Source organism: Aquarana catesbeiana, linkage group LG02 (assembly GCF_042186555.1).
Source record: "Aquarana catesbeiana isolate 2022-GZ linkage group LG02, ASM4218655v1, whole genome shotgun sequence".
NCBI classification, from domain to species: domain Eukaryota; kingdom Metazoa; phylum Chordata; class Amphibia; order Anura; family Ranidae; genus Aquarana; species Aquarana catesbeiana.
In genome coordinates, this window is record NC_133325.1 from 772,019,041 (window position 1) to 772,037,212 (window position 18,172).

Below are 18,172 nucleotides of genomic sequence, written 5' to 3' on the forward strand. Positions count from 1 at the left end.
GGAAAGAAACGGCAACATACCTAAACAGTTGTGCCACAAGGGGCACAGAACTTTCCAAGCCAGTTTGCAAAAGCTATGGCTATCATCCTTGACACATGACAAGAGGAACACCCGGAAGTGATTCTCTTCCAACATGTTGATGACCTTCTCTTTTGTGCAGCTGACTTACCCCCTGTTGAAGTCACCTCAGAAAGCCTGTTGTGCTATCTTGCCAACCAGGGCTGCAGAGCCTCAAAGCCCAAATTGCAGTGGTGCTCAACACCTGTCATTTTCCTTGGACTAATTTCCTAGTGCAGAGCATGGATTCCAGAAGCCTTCCTACTGATGCTCTGCAATCAGACCCCTTCCAGATGTCTCCTGAAGAAATATCTAAGTTTGAGGCCCTCAAGTGTGCCATCTCAGGCGCTAGGGCTCCCAGCCTACGACAAAACGCTCAAGCTCTTTGTATCCGAACGTCTGGGACATGCTGCAGGTGTACTCACCCAATCACACGGCATCAGCCTACGCCCCATAGGATATTATTCCTGTCGGCTGGATGCGGTAGCAAGAGGAGGCCTATTGTGTCTGCGAGCTGGATTTGCTACACAAGACTTGCTTGACAAAACTTTGAACTTGGTCCTCGGACACTGCCTCGTTCTGCTTGTTCCCCATGACGTTGTTGCCATATTCAACCAAGATCCAGCCGAAACACTTGTCCACTACCAGACACTTGAGACTCCTGTGTTCCCTCCTACTGGACAGCATTACTCTATTAAGTTGTCAAACACTGAACCCTACCACCCTTCTTCCACTTCTCGAGGGGGGAAAGGAGGAGGAGGAGTAGAGTCTTGACTTGTTACCTCCGTGACCCTCGCAGTCACCACTGAAAACACTGTTCTACAAGCTGAAGCCTTAACACCGGTGATGTCTACACAGGAGGCAGAGCTATAAGCACTTACTACAGCACGTAAATGGGCAGAGGGAAAAAGAGCCAACATTCATGGACTCAAGATATGCTTTCAGCATTGCCCATGATTATGGTGTTATCTAGGACAGAGGATTCCTGATGGCTGCAGGAACACCTGTGAAAACTTGATTGATGCCTTGCTTCTCTCAACCCAAGTGACTATTCTGAGTAAAAGCACACGACAAAATGAACTCAAAAGAAGCTTAAGGCAATCATCGAGCCAATACAGCTGCCAAACAGACAGCTGGTGGTCCGCGGGAAGTGGACAGCAGGGTGGTAGAAGAAGACCACCCCGTGCTTACCTTACAGACTTTCCCAGTGGACAGAGTTTATCTAAAAGAACTACAGGAAACAGCAAGTCCGGATAAGAAGGAAAGCTGGAAACAGAGAGGAACAACTCTCAGAAATGGACTATTCGAGTGCAACAAGAAGCCTTGTCTACCCAGGAGTATGTACCCAGCCGTGGTGCAATGGGCACATGGAGCTGCCCACTTGACAAAGACTTTTATGAACTCTCTTATCAACAAGTGTTGCACCAAGAGTTACTCCACTGACCGACAGCTTCTGCAGATCATGCATTATCTGCACCAAATGTAACCCAGAATGCACAGAAGAAGCACCTGGCAAAAGCCCTATACCCCATTCCAGAGGATGCAAATTGATCATTCTCAAGTGCCAAGAAGTGGCAGATTCGAATACGCCCTAGTGGAAGTGGTCATGACTGCCAGGACCACAGCTAAGAAATTACTAAGTGAGATAGTATGTAGATTTGGGGTCCCAGAGGTGATATTGAGAGATCAGGGACCAGCCCTAACAACAACCCTTACAAAAGAGATTTGGGCAGCACTGGGGGTTCAGTTGGCACTACACATCCCATACCACCCTCAAAGTAGCGGGAAGGTAGAAAGGATGAATGGGACACTAAAAACAGGATGTTAAAGATGGCCCAAGAGACTAACATGAGTTGGCCAGACAGTTAGCCCATTGCCCTGTTCAGTGTCAGACACACCCCCAGGGGAAACATGCCCTATCCCCTTATGAAATTTTGTTTGGTTCAGCCCCCAGACTTGGTTGTTACTTTCCACAATAGTTACAGTTGCAGTCTGATGTGTTGACTAATTATGTAACCACATTATCACGAGAATTAACCTGAATGCATGTCCAGGTGTTTTCTTCCATTCCAGATCCTGAATCAGATACAGGAACACACCAACTACTGTCTGGAGATCCTTGAGCCAAGTTATGATGGTCCATTCCAAGTTTTGCTGACCACAGCTACCTCAGTCAAGTTGGCCAGGAAGAACACCTGAATGCACGCTTATCACTGCAGGAGAGCGTGTTTTCGGGTGCTGCATATCCTTTTTCTGTTTGATCTAGGGGGGAGGGGCCCAGGAGGTGGCCATCACAAAAATGATAACATAATTACGTTTTGGTGTAACTCTTCAGGTACACATGTGACCACCTTTACCTTAGATTACTGTGACATAGTACCTTGTCCGTTTGACCCTTCATGGTGATGCCATTGGTACAGTGATATCCCTGACGGTAAGGACATATATGTATGCCACACAGACAGTTACTGGGGACAGAGTTGTGGTTTCTGTGGGGGCCAGTGGGTTGGAACACAGGGCCAGAATGGGCGACCACAGAGTGCATTAGACAAAAAAGATGAAAATAGAAAGCCCCCATATCCTAACCAAAGATATCCCTGATACATACACTGACCCAGCACACAGTCAGAGGAGGAAGCGAGCAGCTCTCTCCGGAAGCTTTGATCCTCATGTATACATACATGTCATAGGGGTTACAAGGGGGGTCCCTGATGAGTTTAAAGGCAGGGATCAGGTAAAAGCTGGTTTTGAGTCTTTGATCCCCATAACAACTGTCAGCAAGAATGTAGATTGGATTAACTACATGTCATGGTTATGCAATAGAGTTTGTCGATCAGCATACCTGTCTCCATGTGTTCATCTCTAGAGACCAGCTGACCCTCACCAGACTGCTTTTGTAACCTCCCCTATAAGCATGGCCCCACCCCAGGCCCTATCAGGGAACCCTATATTAACCTGTGCACTGCAAGCCAGCAGTGCTGATCAACCACTGTGTGTTAGCCTCTATGTGTACTTGCTATGTTTCCTACATCTGATTTCTGTTACCGACTTTGGCCTGTTCCCGGCCATCCCTGTTTGCCTGTGACCCTGATGTTCCAGACAGCTCCCTCTTTCCTCATCTCCTGTAGTCTACCGTGAGCGTGAGCTGTGAGACCCTGGGGACCGCGACCTGGAGCCAGACTGCAGCGCAGTCCATCCTCACCACTAGAGGCTCTGGTGAACACCCGCTGGCTCTTAGACTCCGCGCCCTGGGGAATCTATGCTCTAGCTCCCAGTGGGATCTGTGTCAGTGATCCAGTAGACCTGATTCCTGAACCTCCCAGGGTACAATCCGCAGCAGTCAGCCGTAGGGTCCACTACCTTGCGGTGCACTCCTGATCCCAACGGTGTGCATCTGTCACCCAGCCTCTAGGTGACCTGACACTACACATATTATAACCAACAGAGATTTGTAAATTACTCTAAAGATGCCCTCCAGGGAATTTCTGATCAGTTAGCCCCCACTTCCTACATGACATTCCAGGACCGGATGGCCTTAGACATGGTGCTAGTGGGGAAAGGAGGTGTTTTGTAAAATCATATGAAAAACCGGGAACCTGTTGTACATACATTCCTGATAATACTGGCCCAAATGGTAAGGTTACTTTAGCTATAAAGAAATTAGAAGATCTGTCACTAGAGTTGAAGAAGAACTCAGGTATCACAGACCCATGGGACCAATCTTTTAGCTGGATGAGTGGGTGGCAGAAGGTGCTCGCCCAGATACGGGTAACGGTATTAATAATCCTGGTTCTTTTAGCCCTGATTGTATGCTGTATTCTATCTTTTGTAAAAAGTTAATGAGCAAGGCTGTAGACAATAGCACACCTACATTTCTCCACCAAGAAGAAGAGGACCTCCTTATGATGGAAGATGATAAACCCTTCACTCCTCCACAGTCACTCCCTGTCCATAATCTCACAATCCTATAGGGTTATAGGGATAGATAGCGCCTGACTGCACCTCTCCAGCTGTATCGAGGAGGGAAGTGAACAGTTGCTGCCCAATTCTATATACAGCCTAAAAGAGTTGCTGAGGAGAAGGGCCAGGCTAAAAAGTAGGACCTTTAGTATTAGGGACAGAAAAGAGAAAATAGTCATTTTAGGGGGGATTGTGAAGGAATGTGATGTAGATAATAATAATAGTAATCTGAAAATGTCTATTTTCTTATGTGCATACATATTTTTCTCCTTACTCATTATATAAGTATACAGATTTGCTCTGTTCCTATATTTTCTCAAAATGGCGTGTACCCCCTACCTCCCACACACAGAAGAACGCGGAACTGGAGATAAGAACAAAGAGAGCCAAACCTCGTTATGAAAATTATCCACCTTCTTTTCTATCTTAACCAATGAGATGTACCTATTAGACTAACATAGCAATGACGTATTTGTGTGTATAAAACATTAACACCGCCTTGAATAAATCAGAAGTGTAACAGTAACGAAACTGAGCGTGTCTCAGTGTGTTTACTTTTATATGCATGCATATCAACACTTTTCAAATTAGAGACAGCAGCAGATAACCTTGAGCTCGAATGGAGCTCTTAATCATTTCCATAAAACTACTATCCAGTACATCAACTTCAACTTCCACTATCTACAACAACAACTTCAGCCAACATTATCCACTACAAACGGTTTAGCTTTCACTGTCCTCTACAACAACTTCAGCCCCACTAATCACTACAACTTCAGAGTCTACTACAACTTTGACTCCCACTATCCACTACAAACGGTTTAGCTCCCACTGTCCACTACAACAACTTCAGTCTCCACTATCTACAACAAAAACTTCAGCTCCCACTGTCTACCACAACAGCTTCAGCTTCCACTGCCCACTACAAGAACTTCAGCCCTCACTATCTACTACAACAGCCTCAGCTCCCACTGTCCACCACAACAACTTCAGCCTCCACTATCCACTACAACATCTTCAGCTTCCACTGCCCAATGCAACAACTTTGGCTTCCACTGTCCATTACAAGAACTTCATCTCCCACTATCTATACAACAATTTCAACTTCCACTGTTCACTACAACAACTTCCGTCAACACTGCCCACTACAAATACTTCAGCTCCCACTGTCTATCACAACATCTTCAGCTTCCATTGTCCAAAACAACTTCAGCCTCCACTATCCAGGACAGCAACTTCAGCCTCAGCTATCCACTACAACAACTTCAGCTCCCACTGCCCACTACAACTACCTCAGCTCCCATTGTCTAATACACAGCTTCTGCTCCCACTGTACACTGCAACTTCAGGTCCCACTGTCCACAACAACATCTTCAGCCTCCATGATCAACTACAACAACTTCAGCCCTCACTGTCCACTACAACAACTTCAGCCTCCACCATCCACTACAACAACTTCAGCCTCCACCATCCACTACAACAACTTCAGCCTCCACCGTCCACTACAACAACTTCATCCTCCACCGTCCACTACAACAACTTCAGCCTCCACCATCCACTACAACAACTTCAGCCTCCACCATCCACTACAACAACTTCAGCCTCCACCATCCACTACAACAACTTCAGCCTCCACCATCCACTACAACAACTTCAGCCTCCACCATCCACTACAACAACTTCAGCCTCCACCATCCACTACAACAACTTCAGCCTCCACCATCCACTACAACAACTTCAGCCTCCACCATCCACTACAACAACTTCAGCCTCCACCATCCACTACAACAACTTCAGCCTCTGCTATCTACTACAACAACTTCAGCCCCTGCTATCTACTACAACAACTTCAGCCTCCACCATCCATTACAACAACATCAGCCTCTGCTATCTACTACAATAACTTCAGCCTCCACCATCCACTACAACAACTTCAGCCTCTGCTATCTACTACAACAACTTCAGCCCCTGCCATCTACTACAACAACTTCAGCCTCCACCATCCACTACAACAACTTCAGCCTCAACTATCTACTACAACTTCAGCCTCCACCATCCACTACAACGACTTCAGCCTCCACTATCTACTACAACTTCAGCCTCCACTATCCACTACACCAAACTCTATAAACATAGTGGTGGTCAAGTGAAGAAAAATGAAGTGTGTACTGCTTGGTGGGAGAAATGTTTGCCCCCTCCTTCTGAAGGAAAGTACAGAGTTATTTTAAGGGCACAGTCATAACACCCTATAAAACCATGAATTTGAGATACAAAATAATACAAATAATATGGAGAGATAAACAATAAACAACATACCTGTGGCGGGTATTGTAATATTTAATACCACTGGACTTTTGAATGCTGGATGATGAATAATGCACATTGCTTCAGTCTCATTGTCCTCCTTCTGGGTGTAAGTGCTGGTTACTGTAGTGGTTTTGTTTTCTTCCCTGGAATTTGTATTAGTGACTTCATAGAGGAATGATGAGTTCCACCATATAGTTGCGGCAGGATGCCCTCCAATAGCTTGGCACTCAGCAGACTTGGAGCTGGTTAACCTTATTAATACAATTGGTGTCACTGAAAATAATAAAAAAAACTTTTTTATACCCTCTTCTGCTTTTTGCATTTCCTTACATAAAACTCCAAACAAATCGCTAACTACAGAGATGAAAGACATATTGTATATGGGAGCTGCTTTACCTGCCAAAAGATTTGTGTTTTAGTCCAGCCAGTCTTTGGATTTATACCTCCCTACCTGACAATATAACCAGGTTGGTGACATGAATTTTCATTACTGTGACCAAGTTGGCCAATGAGGCCAATGAAGGAGTACTAGGTGCTGCATTCTACACATTGCTAAAGGGAGTTGGGGGGGGGGGGGGTAGTTTTGGGAGCCTGTATGGATTGTTAATAGTATAGACACCAGTCTTTGTGCCTGATGTGTTGTTGTCTTTTGGGAGAGGGGATGATCTTTTCTTTTTAAGATAGCACAACCTTGCAGTTCAATAATAATTCATCACAGCTATGAGAAACTGTATACAACATGTTCACCATCCTCATTCAACACATCAAGCCATAGCCACAAAAGGTTTATTTTTCAATGGAAAATCCAGGTCACATTAACATTTACTATACAATGATTCAAGCATGATATAGCCATACAGAGACCTTCCACTTTTGCCGACACTGAGTGTACAGCTTATGAGATCATATCAATCTGACCTCATTCCCTGTTATCACATTGCTTGTAAACCCCATTATGTTGCTATTTTCACTTTTATGCCATATACACTATATTGCAAAAAGTATTGGGACACCTGCCTTTGCATACACATGAACTTTAATGGAGTCTTAGTCCATACCCCACCATAATCCCCCCCTCCACCAAATTATTTGGACCAGTGCACAAAGCAAGGTCCATAAAGACATAGATGAGCGAGTTTTGAGGTGGAGGAACTTGACTGGCCTGCACAGAGTCCTGACCTCAACACGATAGAACACCTTTGGGATGAATTAGAGTGGAGACTGCGAGCTAGGCCTTCCCGTCCAACATCAGTGCCTGACCTCACAAATGCGCTTCTGGAAGAATGGTCAAACATTCCCATAGACACACTCCTAAACCTTGTGGACAGCCTTCCCAGAAGAGTTGATGCTGTTATAGCTGCAAAGGGTGGGCCAACGCAATATTGAACCCTACGGACTAAGAATGGGATGCCATTAAAGTTCATGTGCGTGTAAAGGCAGGCGTCCCAATACTTTTGGTAATATCGTGTATGTTATTATCTGTATGGTTATACATTTGGATAACATTTATATCATGGGTACATTGCATCATGATATATTTCGGAGATCATTTTATGTAATTGGGGCTGAGGGCTTTGTTTTCTATAACATATATACATACAGTATACATTATATATAGATATGAATATTTAGCATATTGGTCACTGTGTCACATTTGACTATATAGATGACAAATACATGTTACCCTAAAGTACATAAAAAGACAAAGTTTTTTTTAAAAGTTTTTATAGAGTAATGAGAGGAGAGTAATCTCCTGACTCGTGACTGTCCACAACTTTATCCCAGAGATCCCCGGGAGACAGTGCCTTGCCACCCATAGTTGATTGTTTGCGTCAGTTGCACAACCAGGGACTGAAATGCTCCAGGAAAGCTCTTTTCATGTTGAGCTAATCAAAATGACCACAGTTGATCACAGTTGAAAGTCAAATGGCTTTGTGTACCATTGAGAAGGTGATTAACCACTTGAGCCCCGGACCATTATGCTGCCTAAGGACCAGAGGTCTTTTTCCAATTTGGCACTGCGTCGCTTTAACTGCTAATTGCGCGGTTATGCAATGCTGTACCCAAACGAAATTTGCGTCCTTTTCTTCCCACAAATAGAGCTTTCTTTTGATGGTATTTGATCACTTCTGCAGTTTTTATTTTTTGCGCTATAAACGGAAAAAGACCGAAAATTTTGAAAAAAAATGATATTTTCTACTTTTTGTTATAAAAAAAATCCAATAAACTCAATTTTAGTCATACATTTAGGCCAAAATGTATTCGGCCACATGTCTTTGGTAAAAAAAATGTCAATAAGCGTATATTTATTGGTTTGCGCAAAAGTTATAGCGTCTACAAACTAGGGTACATTTTCTGGAATTTACACAGCTTTTAGTTTATGACTGCCTATGTCATTTCTTGAGGTGCTAAAATGGCAGGGCAGTACAAAACCCCCCCAAATGACCCCATTTTGGAAAGTAGACACCCCAAGGAAATTGCTGATAGGCATGTTGAACCCATTGAATATTTATTTTTTTTGTCCCAAGTGATTGAATAATGACAAAAAAAAAAAAAAAAAAAAATATTTACAAAAAGTTGTCACTAAATGATATATTGCTCACACAGGCCATGGGCCTATGTGGAATTGCACCCCAAAATATATTCAGCTACTTCTCCTGAGTACGGGGATACCACATGTGTGGGACTTTTTGGGAGCCTAGCCGCGTATGGGACCCCGAAAACCAATCACCGCCTTCAGGATTTCTAAGGGTGTAACTTTTTGATTTCACTCTTCACTGCCTATCACAGTTTCGGAGGCCATGGAATGCCCAGGTGGCACAACCCCCCCCCAAATGACCCCATTTTGGAAAGTAGACACCCCAAGCTATTTGCTGAGAGGCATATTGAGTCCATGGAATATTTTATATTTTGACACAAGTTGCGGGAAAGTGACACTTTTTTTTTTTTTTTTTTTTTTTTTTGCACAAAGTTGTCACTAAATGATATATTGCTCACACAGGCCATGGGCCTATGTGGAATTGCACCCCAAAATACATTTAGCTGCTTCTCCTGAGTATGGGGATACCACATGTGTGGGACTTTTTGGGAGCCTAGCCGCGTACGGGGCCCCGAAAACCAATCACCGCCTTCAGCGTTTTTAAGGGCGTGAATTTTTGATTTTACTCTTCACTGCCTAACACCGTTTCGGAGGCCATGGAATGCCCAGGTGGCACAAACCCCCCCCAAATGACCCCATTTTGGAAAGTAGACACCCCAAGCTATTTGCTGAGAGGCATGGTGAGTATTTTGCAGCTCTCATTTGTTTTTGAAAATGAAGAAAGACAAGAAAAAACTTTTTTTTTTTTTCTTTTTTCAAATTTCAAAACTTTGTGACAAAAAGTGAGGTCTGCAAAATACTCACTATACCTCTCAGCAAATAGCTTGGGGTGTCTACTTTCCAAAATGGGGTCATTTGGGGGGGTTTTGTGCCACCTGGGCATTCCATGGCCTCCGAAACTGTGATAGGCAGTGAAGAGTGAAATCAAAAATTCACGCCCCTTAGAAAGCCTGAAGGCGGTGCTTGGTTTTCGGGGTCCCGTACACGGCTAGGCTCCCAAAAAGTCTCACACATATGGTATCCCCGTACTCAGGAGAAGCAGCAGAATGTATTTTGGGGTGTAATTTCACATATTCCCATGGCATGTTTGAGCAATATATCATTTAGTGACAACTTTGTGCAAAAAAAAAAAAAAAAAAAAAAAAATTTGTCTCTTTCCCGCAACTTGTGTCGCAATATAAAATATTCCATGGACTCGACATGCCTCTCAGCAAATAGCTTGGGGTGTCTACTTTCCAAAATGGGGTCATTTGGGGGGGTTTTGAACTGTCCTGGCATTTTATGCACAACATTTAGAAGCTTATGTCACACATCACCCACTCTTCTAACCACTTGAAGACAAAGCCCTTTCTGACACTTATTTTTTACATGAAAAAGTTTTTTTTTTTTTGCAAGAAAATTACTTTGAACCCCCAAACATTATATATTTTTTTAAAGCAAATGCCCTACAGATTAAAATGGTGGGTGTTTCATTTTTTTTTTTCACACAGTATTTGCGCAGCGATTTTTCAAACGCATTTTTTGGGGAAAAAACACACTTTTTTAAATTTTAATGCACTAAAACACACTATATTGCCCAAATGTTTGATGAAATAAAAAAGATGATCTTAGACCGAGTACATGGATACCAAACATGACATGCTTTACAATTGCGCACAAACGTGCAGTGGCAACAAAATAAATACATTTTTAAAAGCCTTTAAAAGCCTTTACAGGTTACCACTTTAGATCTACAGAGGAGGTCTACTGCAAAAATTACTGCCCTCGATCTGACCTTCGCGGCGATACCTCACATGCATGGTGCAATTGCTGTTTACGTTTGACGACAGACCGCCGCTTGCGTTCGCCTTAGCGCAAGAGCAGGGGGCGACAGGGGTGCTTTTTTTTTTTTTTTTTTTTTTCTTTATTATTTTTTTGCTTTTTTATCTTATTTTTAAACTGTTCCTTTCATTTTTTTTTTTTTTAAATCATTTTTATTGTTATCTCGAGGAATGTAAATATCCCCTATGATAGCAATAGGTAGTGACAGGTACTCTTTTTTGAAAAAATTGGGGTCTATTAGACCCTAGATCTCTCCTCTGCCCTCAAAGCATCTGACCACACCAAGATCGGTGTGATAAAATGCTTCCCCAATTTCCCAATGGCGCTATTTACATCCGGCGAAATCTAAGTCATAAAATGCTCGTAGCTTCCGGTTTCTTAGGCCATAGAGATGTTTGGAGCCACTCTTGTCTCTGATCAGCTCTATGGTCAGCTGGCTGAATCACCGGCTGCATTCTCAGGTTCCCTGTTGAGACAGGAGAGCCAGAGAAAAACACGGAAGACGGTGGGGGGGGGGGGCATTCCCTCCCACGGGTTGTAAAGGCAGTCTAGAGGCTAATTAGCCGCTAGGATTGCTTTTACATGAAAGCCGACCGCTGGCTGAAAAGAATGATACCAAGATGATACCTAAACCTGCAGGCATCATTCTGGTATAACCACTCAAAGTTGTGAATGGCGTACCTGAAGACAAAAAAATGGTTAACAATAAAGCACAGTAAACAATAAAGTATAAATAATTACATACCTGAAAAACAAACATGATAAAACATAATAACAATAACAATAACAATAACAATAAAACACTGCAGAATAGAATACAGTAAAAAAAGAGCAGAACAATAGAGAGAGAGAATAGAGAGAGAGAACAATAAAACGACAACTATTTTTTTTTATTTTATATATATATTTTTTTTTTTTTACACTTTTTTTGTAACTAACTTTTATAACTGTAACCGGTTCCAGGTTCGGGTCTCTCAAAATGCGATGGCATCTTGGGAGACCCTGTGAAAGTGTGCCTAGTCTGTGCAATGCTGTACCCTACGCTAATACTCAACTAGTGTATGGTAGCGTTCAAAACATTCACCAATGCAAAGACCAGGATTGTCAGGACAGAAGGGACAATAATAGCGGGTGTCACGCCTATATCCGCGTTTGCTGCAGACACAACATCTTTTTGGGGGGGGTTCGTTGGGTAGGGGTACTCGGGAGCACATAAAAATGCCTCTCATGCAGCCGACTGCATTTCGTTGGGGGATGTGAATGGGGGAAGTACGGGCGCTGCAGAAGTGGTGGGTTCCCAATTAGGATTGGCGAATGCAGCAGGAAGGGCACTATGGGCACGACGGGCCTGTGTTTGTCTTTTTGGTGGCAGCGGGACACTACTTGTGCTTGTCACCTCACCAGCTTGAACTGCACTTATGGGACTCGCCACGTCACCAAGTGTTACTGCAGTGCTGGTTTGACTACGACCGGGGTGTACTAGGCCGCTGGTGCTTGCCAGTTCAATAAAAAGCTTCCAAAAAAACTGTTAGCGATCGCAGGGATCAGGCCTGACTCTGCAAACGCTGCAGTTATGCGTTTAGTGTTTTGTAAGTGACAGTGATCGATCGATACTGCACTTGGGTGGGCTGGACTGGGCCGGGCGGAGGGGCAAAACGCAGGTGCTAGCAGGTATCTGGGTTGATCCCGCTAACACTGCGTTTTTGGGAACCCTAAACTGCTGGGGACGCTAGTATAGATCTGATCTGATCGGATCAGATATTGATCCGTTCAGATACTATACCACTAAAGGAGGCGTATGCTGCGTGCGTGGGTGTTAGTGGTACTGGCGCTAACCTGACGCTGCCTGGGGCCGGTGCTTGCTAGTTCACCAAAATGCTACCAAAAAAACTGTTAGCGATCGCAGGGATCAGGCCTGACTCTGTGAACGCTGCAGTTATGCGTTTAGTGTTTTGTAAGTGACAGTGATCGATCGATACTGCACTTGGGTGGGCTGGGCGGAGGGGCAAAACGCAGGTGCTAGCGGGTATCTGGGCTGATCCCGCTAACACTGTGTTTTTGGGAACCCTAAACTGCTGGGGACGCTAGTATAGATCTGATCAGATCAGATATTGATCCGATCAGATACTATACCACTAAGGGAGGCGCATGCTGCGTGCGTGGGTGTTAGCGGTACTGGCGCTAATCTGACGCTGCCTGGGGCGACGCATATCACCGCCGGGCGATCAGGGGGCTAAACCTTTATTAGGTAATAAACGGCGGGTGCCCTGACACTATAAAAAATAAACGAACTAACCTGCGTCACCCGTAACGGTTATACGGTGATCAGTGGTGAAAGGGTTAACTAGGGGGCAATCAAGGGGTTAAAACATTTATTAGGTAGTATATGGGGGTCCCTGACGCTATAAAACGCTGACGGCGAACCTAAATATTTACCTCACTAACTAGCGTCACCAGCGACACTAATACAGCGATCAGAAAAATGATCGCTTAGCAACACTGGTGACAGGGGGTGATCAAGGGGTTAAAACTTTATTAGGGGGGGTTAGGGGGGTACCCTAGACCTAAAGGGGGGTGATACTCACTGTCCCAACACTGTAACTGTCACAAACTGACACTATGCAGTAATCAGAAAAAAAAAAAAAAAAAAAAAAAAAAAACCTGCTGGTGTCAGTTTGTGACAGGGGGGGGGGGGTGATTGGGGGGGGATCGGGGGGCGATCGGGGGGGGGATCGGGGTGTTTTGTATGCCTGGCATGTTCTACTGTGTGTGTGTGTGTTGTGCACTCACATTGATGTCTTCTCCCCTCGGCGCTGGAACGGAAAATACCGAGCCGAGGGGAGATGACATCATTTCCTTTGCTGCTGTTTAGCATACAGCAGCAAAGGAGTGTTCCCATTGGCCGGCGGCGATCGCGAGGGGGGGGCCACGAACGGATGGCCTCCCCCTCATCTCGGATCGCCGGGGAACAGAACGGGACCGCTTCGGGCACCGGGGGGGGGTCCGATCGGACCCCCCACCCGCGAGAGGCAAATCACGTACATGTACGTGATTTTGCCTGCCCGTGCCGCCTTGCCGACGTAAATCGGCGTTAGGCGGTCCTTAAGTGGTTAACTATACCTGATTGAGTTTACAAGTCATTTATGGGAGTGGGGTGATCCTTTTTCCAACTCAGTGATTCTGTTTTTGAATTTTTTTCATTTGTTTTCTGACATGTTGATATACCTTTCACTTGGATGTTATAGGTTGCACTAAGTAAATACAGCTGGAAAAAACAAAAACTGTGTCTGTCTTCATTTCAGGCTGCAAAGCAACAAACTGTGATTAATTTAAAGGGGGTGGGGTGATTCTTTTCTATACCCACTTTATACTATCAGTGTCCCAAACCAGAAGGTTTTATGTGTTGTTCTGCAAATGTTTAATGTGCTTTAACATGGAGGATTACATGGTGTGACAGGAGTCACTTTGGGCGGGGGGCTTGTGGAACCCAGCTTACCTTAAAAAGCTTTGGAAACTCCTTGTCCAGCTCCCCTGGCCCCACCTCTGTTTCTAAGTAACCCTGTTTCTATTAGGGGCACAGGGTGACCGAGAACCCAAGTCTGATCTGCACTAATCAGACTCACCGTACAACCACACCGGACGCAGCTTTTCCTTTTACCCCTGGTTATCCTGGGTCTTATATGTAAGGTTTGTGTTGAAAGAATGAAGGGGCTCTTTCGCTTTGGACAGTTATATCTCTGAACAATATCCCTCAAGAAAATATGAAGATAAATTCCACCTTTCCAACTATTGGAATATTGTATGAGCTTGGTTTCATAAACGGTTGTCGACTTTTTACTAGATCGTTTGAGGTGTGGCTGTATCCCATTGTTCTATTGTTTGTGTCTGCCTTGGGAGCAAAGTATTATGGGATGTATATGCTTATGTGGATTGGCTTACATGTTAATGAAACCATTATCAGCATGTAGACGGGGGGCAGGGTGGAGGGAGGGGGGAATTCCTCGAACAGCCCTCCCTGCCGATAAGACGGTCTACTGCTGGAAAGTTGAATACACCTGTGTGTCTCTTGTTACTGAATGTAGGTTACCCCACCCTGTGACACTTTGCAAAGAAGGGGGTATGGTGGTCCCCTGAGTGTATATCTCTTTGTGCCTGTGTTTGAATAGTGTTTGTTACCACCCCACACTAATGTCTTGACAAGTGAGTGGGTGGGCTAAGGGACCTTGGATCACGCTGGTACCGGGCAAAGGAAGCGTATACGGCGGACATACTCTTCATGATTGTGGGGGTTCATGACACATGTCTTTAACACAGTAACACTTTGTTCTTCTATTTAGAATATGTCCTCTCAGTAGGTGACACATATAACGTCTCAGTGACTTGTTTCTTTTACTTAAGACAATAGAATAGTTGGCAAGTCACATTCATTTAGACAGTTATAGGATTCTTCATTCACAACTGGTACAGAGGTAGAATATTAGAAAATTGGCTGTGCCTTTGGCTGTACTGCTAGTTCAATACATGGTCCCTAGTGGTATACAGAATAGGTGCAATAGAGAACTGGTGCTGCCCATATCTGAATTGGTAACTGTCCATAGTAGCATGGTCCATGTCACATGTTTCCCAGTAGAACAAGCCCATTGAAGGGATAGAGGCACAAAACAAATGATCACATCACAGATTCTCTCTAGTCAACTCCCACCCCCTCGATTCCCAGAGGTCAGCCCCCTTTACATATGATACACTGACCGGTCACTTTATTAGGTACATCTTGCTAGCAACGGGTTGGACCCCCCTTTTGCCTTCAGAACTCCCTTCGTTCTTCGTGGCATAGATTCAACAAAGTGTTGGAAACATTCCTCAGAGATTTTGGTCCATAGTGACATGATAGCATCACACAGTTGCTGCGGATTTGTCAGCTGCACATCCATAATGCCAATCTCCCCTTCCACCACATCCCAAAGGTGCTCTATTGGATGGAGATCTGGTGACTGTGGAGGCCATTGGAGTAAAGTGACCCCATTGTCATGTTCAAGAAACCAGTGGAAAGATGATTTGAGCTTTGTGACGTGGTGCGTTATCCTGCTGGAAGGAGCCATCAGAAGATGGGTACACTGTAGTCATAAAGGGATGGACATGGTCAGCAACAATACTCTGGTAGGCCGTGGAGTTTAAACGATGTTCAATTGGTACTAAGGGGCCCAAAGTGTGCCAAGAAAATACCCCCCCACACCATTACACCACCACCAGCCTGAACCTTGATATAAGTCAGGATATATGCACGCTTTCATGTTGTTAATTCCAAATTCTGACCCCACCATCTGAATGTTGCAGCTGAACTCAAGACTCATCAGACCAGGCAACATTTTTCCAATCTTCTATTGTCCAATTTTGGTGAGCCTGTGAGAATTGTAGCCTCAGTTTCCTGTTCTTAGCTGACAGGAGTGGCACCCTGTGTGGTCTTCTGCTGCTGTAGCCCATCTGCTTCAAGGCTTGATGTGTTGTGCATTCAGTGATGATATTCTGCATACCTTGGATGTAGCGAGTGGTTATTTGAGTTACTGTTGCCTTTCTATCATCTCAAACCAGTCTGCCCATTCTCCTCTGACCTATAACATCAACAAGGCATTTTCCTCCACACAACTGCCGCTCACTGGACATTTTCTCTTCTTCGGACCATTTGGTTTAACCAATCTTGTTTTTTTTGTACAATTCTCCTTTAAGGGGGCGTGGCAAGGGGTGTGTCCTATGCCTGCATACTTTTGCTGATAGGTGTCCCTCATTCCCATCTCAAAAATTTGGGAGGTATGTATAAAGTACATGAATACAGTATATATCCATACTTACCAACTGTCCCGAATTTCCCGGGACATTCCCCGGATTTAGACTCTTTTCCCGACTTTATTATTTCCCGGGAAAAGGTCCCAAGAAATCCACTTTTTCCTGGCTTTTTCCGTCGGCTGCCATTTTTGAGAAGACCAGAAGTGGAGTGAAGCTGGGTGGCTATAATAGAAACTGAGCTGCTGCGGCCCCACCCACCCCAGCGCTCCACCCTGCTCAGGGGACTGATGCAAGGACGGTCTCTGCTGGGACACCTGATGCAAGGACGGACTCTCCTGGGACACCTGATGCAAGGACGGACTTTGCTGGGGGCACCTAATGCAAGGATGGATGGTTGGTGGCAGGCGACATGGCAGGTGGCACGCTCAGGTATCCCACTGATTCAGCATTATGGTGAGTTGAATGATTTCATTTTATATTACAATGTAATAATAGAAATAATGCACTTCAATCATCCTGACACCATATCAACCTTTGTGCCGGGATGATTGAAGTGCTAACACCAGGTGTTTGGAGTATCTTTATCTGCTGATTGTTAAACTTTCTAGAATACACATATTTCATTGTTGTGTAGGATCTGGGGCTGCTGTCCCTTCATCCCTCCCCCCCCCTTTCCCTCTCCATCCCTCATTCACCTCAGACACGAACCACACCCCATTTGAGCCACGCCCATTTAAGACACGCCCACTATTCCACGTAAGCCACACCCATTTTTCGTGCTCCACATTTTTACTTTTCCCCTGTGCCATGCCCACAAATGCATGCCCAGCCCCCTAATTATAACAAGACTCCCCCTACAGCCAAATAAGTGTCCCTAAAATGTTTTTTACAATGTTGGCAACTGTGTATATCCCCTCCAAGAGGGAGGATCTGACACACCTGCAGGGTAAGTATGTCATACATGACCTGACCCCCACACCATCAGCCAGAGAAATAAAAAAGCAACAGTAGCACCAACATAAATAACATATGCAAAACATAATATAACCATACCATTCAGTAGCTATCTATATATACAATTGTGTTGGCAGTTTAAGGAGGGACAGCTGACAATGCTTTTAGGGACAGAGAGAGTTTTCATCTGGCCGCTGATAGATCCAACGTGAGTCTGGAAGGCTCCTATTGGTGAAAGTAGAATAACCCTTTCATGACTAAGCCTATTTTTGACATTTGGTGTTTACAAGTTAAAATTCACATTTTTTGCTAGAAAATTACTTAGAGCCCCCAAACATTATATATATATATTTTAGCAGAGAATCTAGAGAATAAAATGGCGATTGTTGGAATATTTTATGTCACACGTTAATTGTGCAGTGGTGTTTTAAACGCAACTTTTTGGGGAAAGAGACACTGTCATGTATTTTAAAAAACCAAACAGTAAAGTTAGCCCAATTTTTTTGTATAATGTGAAAGATGATGTTACGCCGAGTAAATAGATACCAAACATGTCACGCTTTATAATTGCACGCACTTGACAAAGTCCATAGGCGACGCTTTAAATTTATTTTACAGTTACCAGGTTAGAGTTACAGAGGAGGTCTAGTACTAGAATTATTGCTCTCACTCTGACGATCGCGGCGATACCTC

The 18,172-nt window shown here is 44.4% G+C and overlaps 1 protein-coding gene across 2 annotated transcripts in view; it reads right to left on the reverse strand.

The window, feature by feature from the left end:
• Positions 1 to 18,172, reverse strand: part of LOC141129350 (cell surface glycoprotein CD200 receptor 1-like) — a 65,411-nt gene that overhangs the window by 14,014 nt on the left and 33,225 nt on the right. For both annotated transcript variants that reach the window (XM_073617324.1, XM_073617325.1), the window contains exon 3: positions 6,334 to 6,597. In XM_073617324.1, the coding sequence (XP_073473425.1) occupies positions 6,334 to 6,597 (264 nt within the window). The remainder of the gene's footprint in view (positions 1 to 6,333; positions 6,598 to 18,172) is intronic.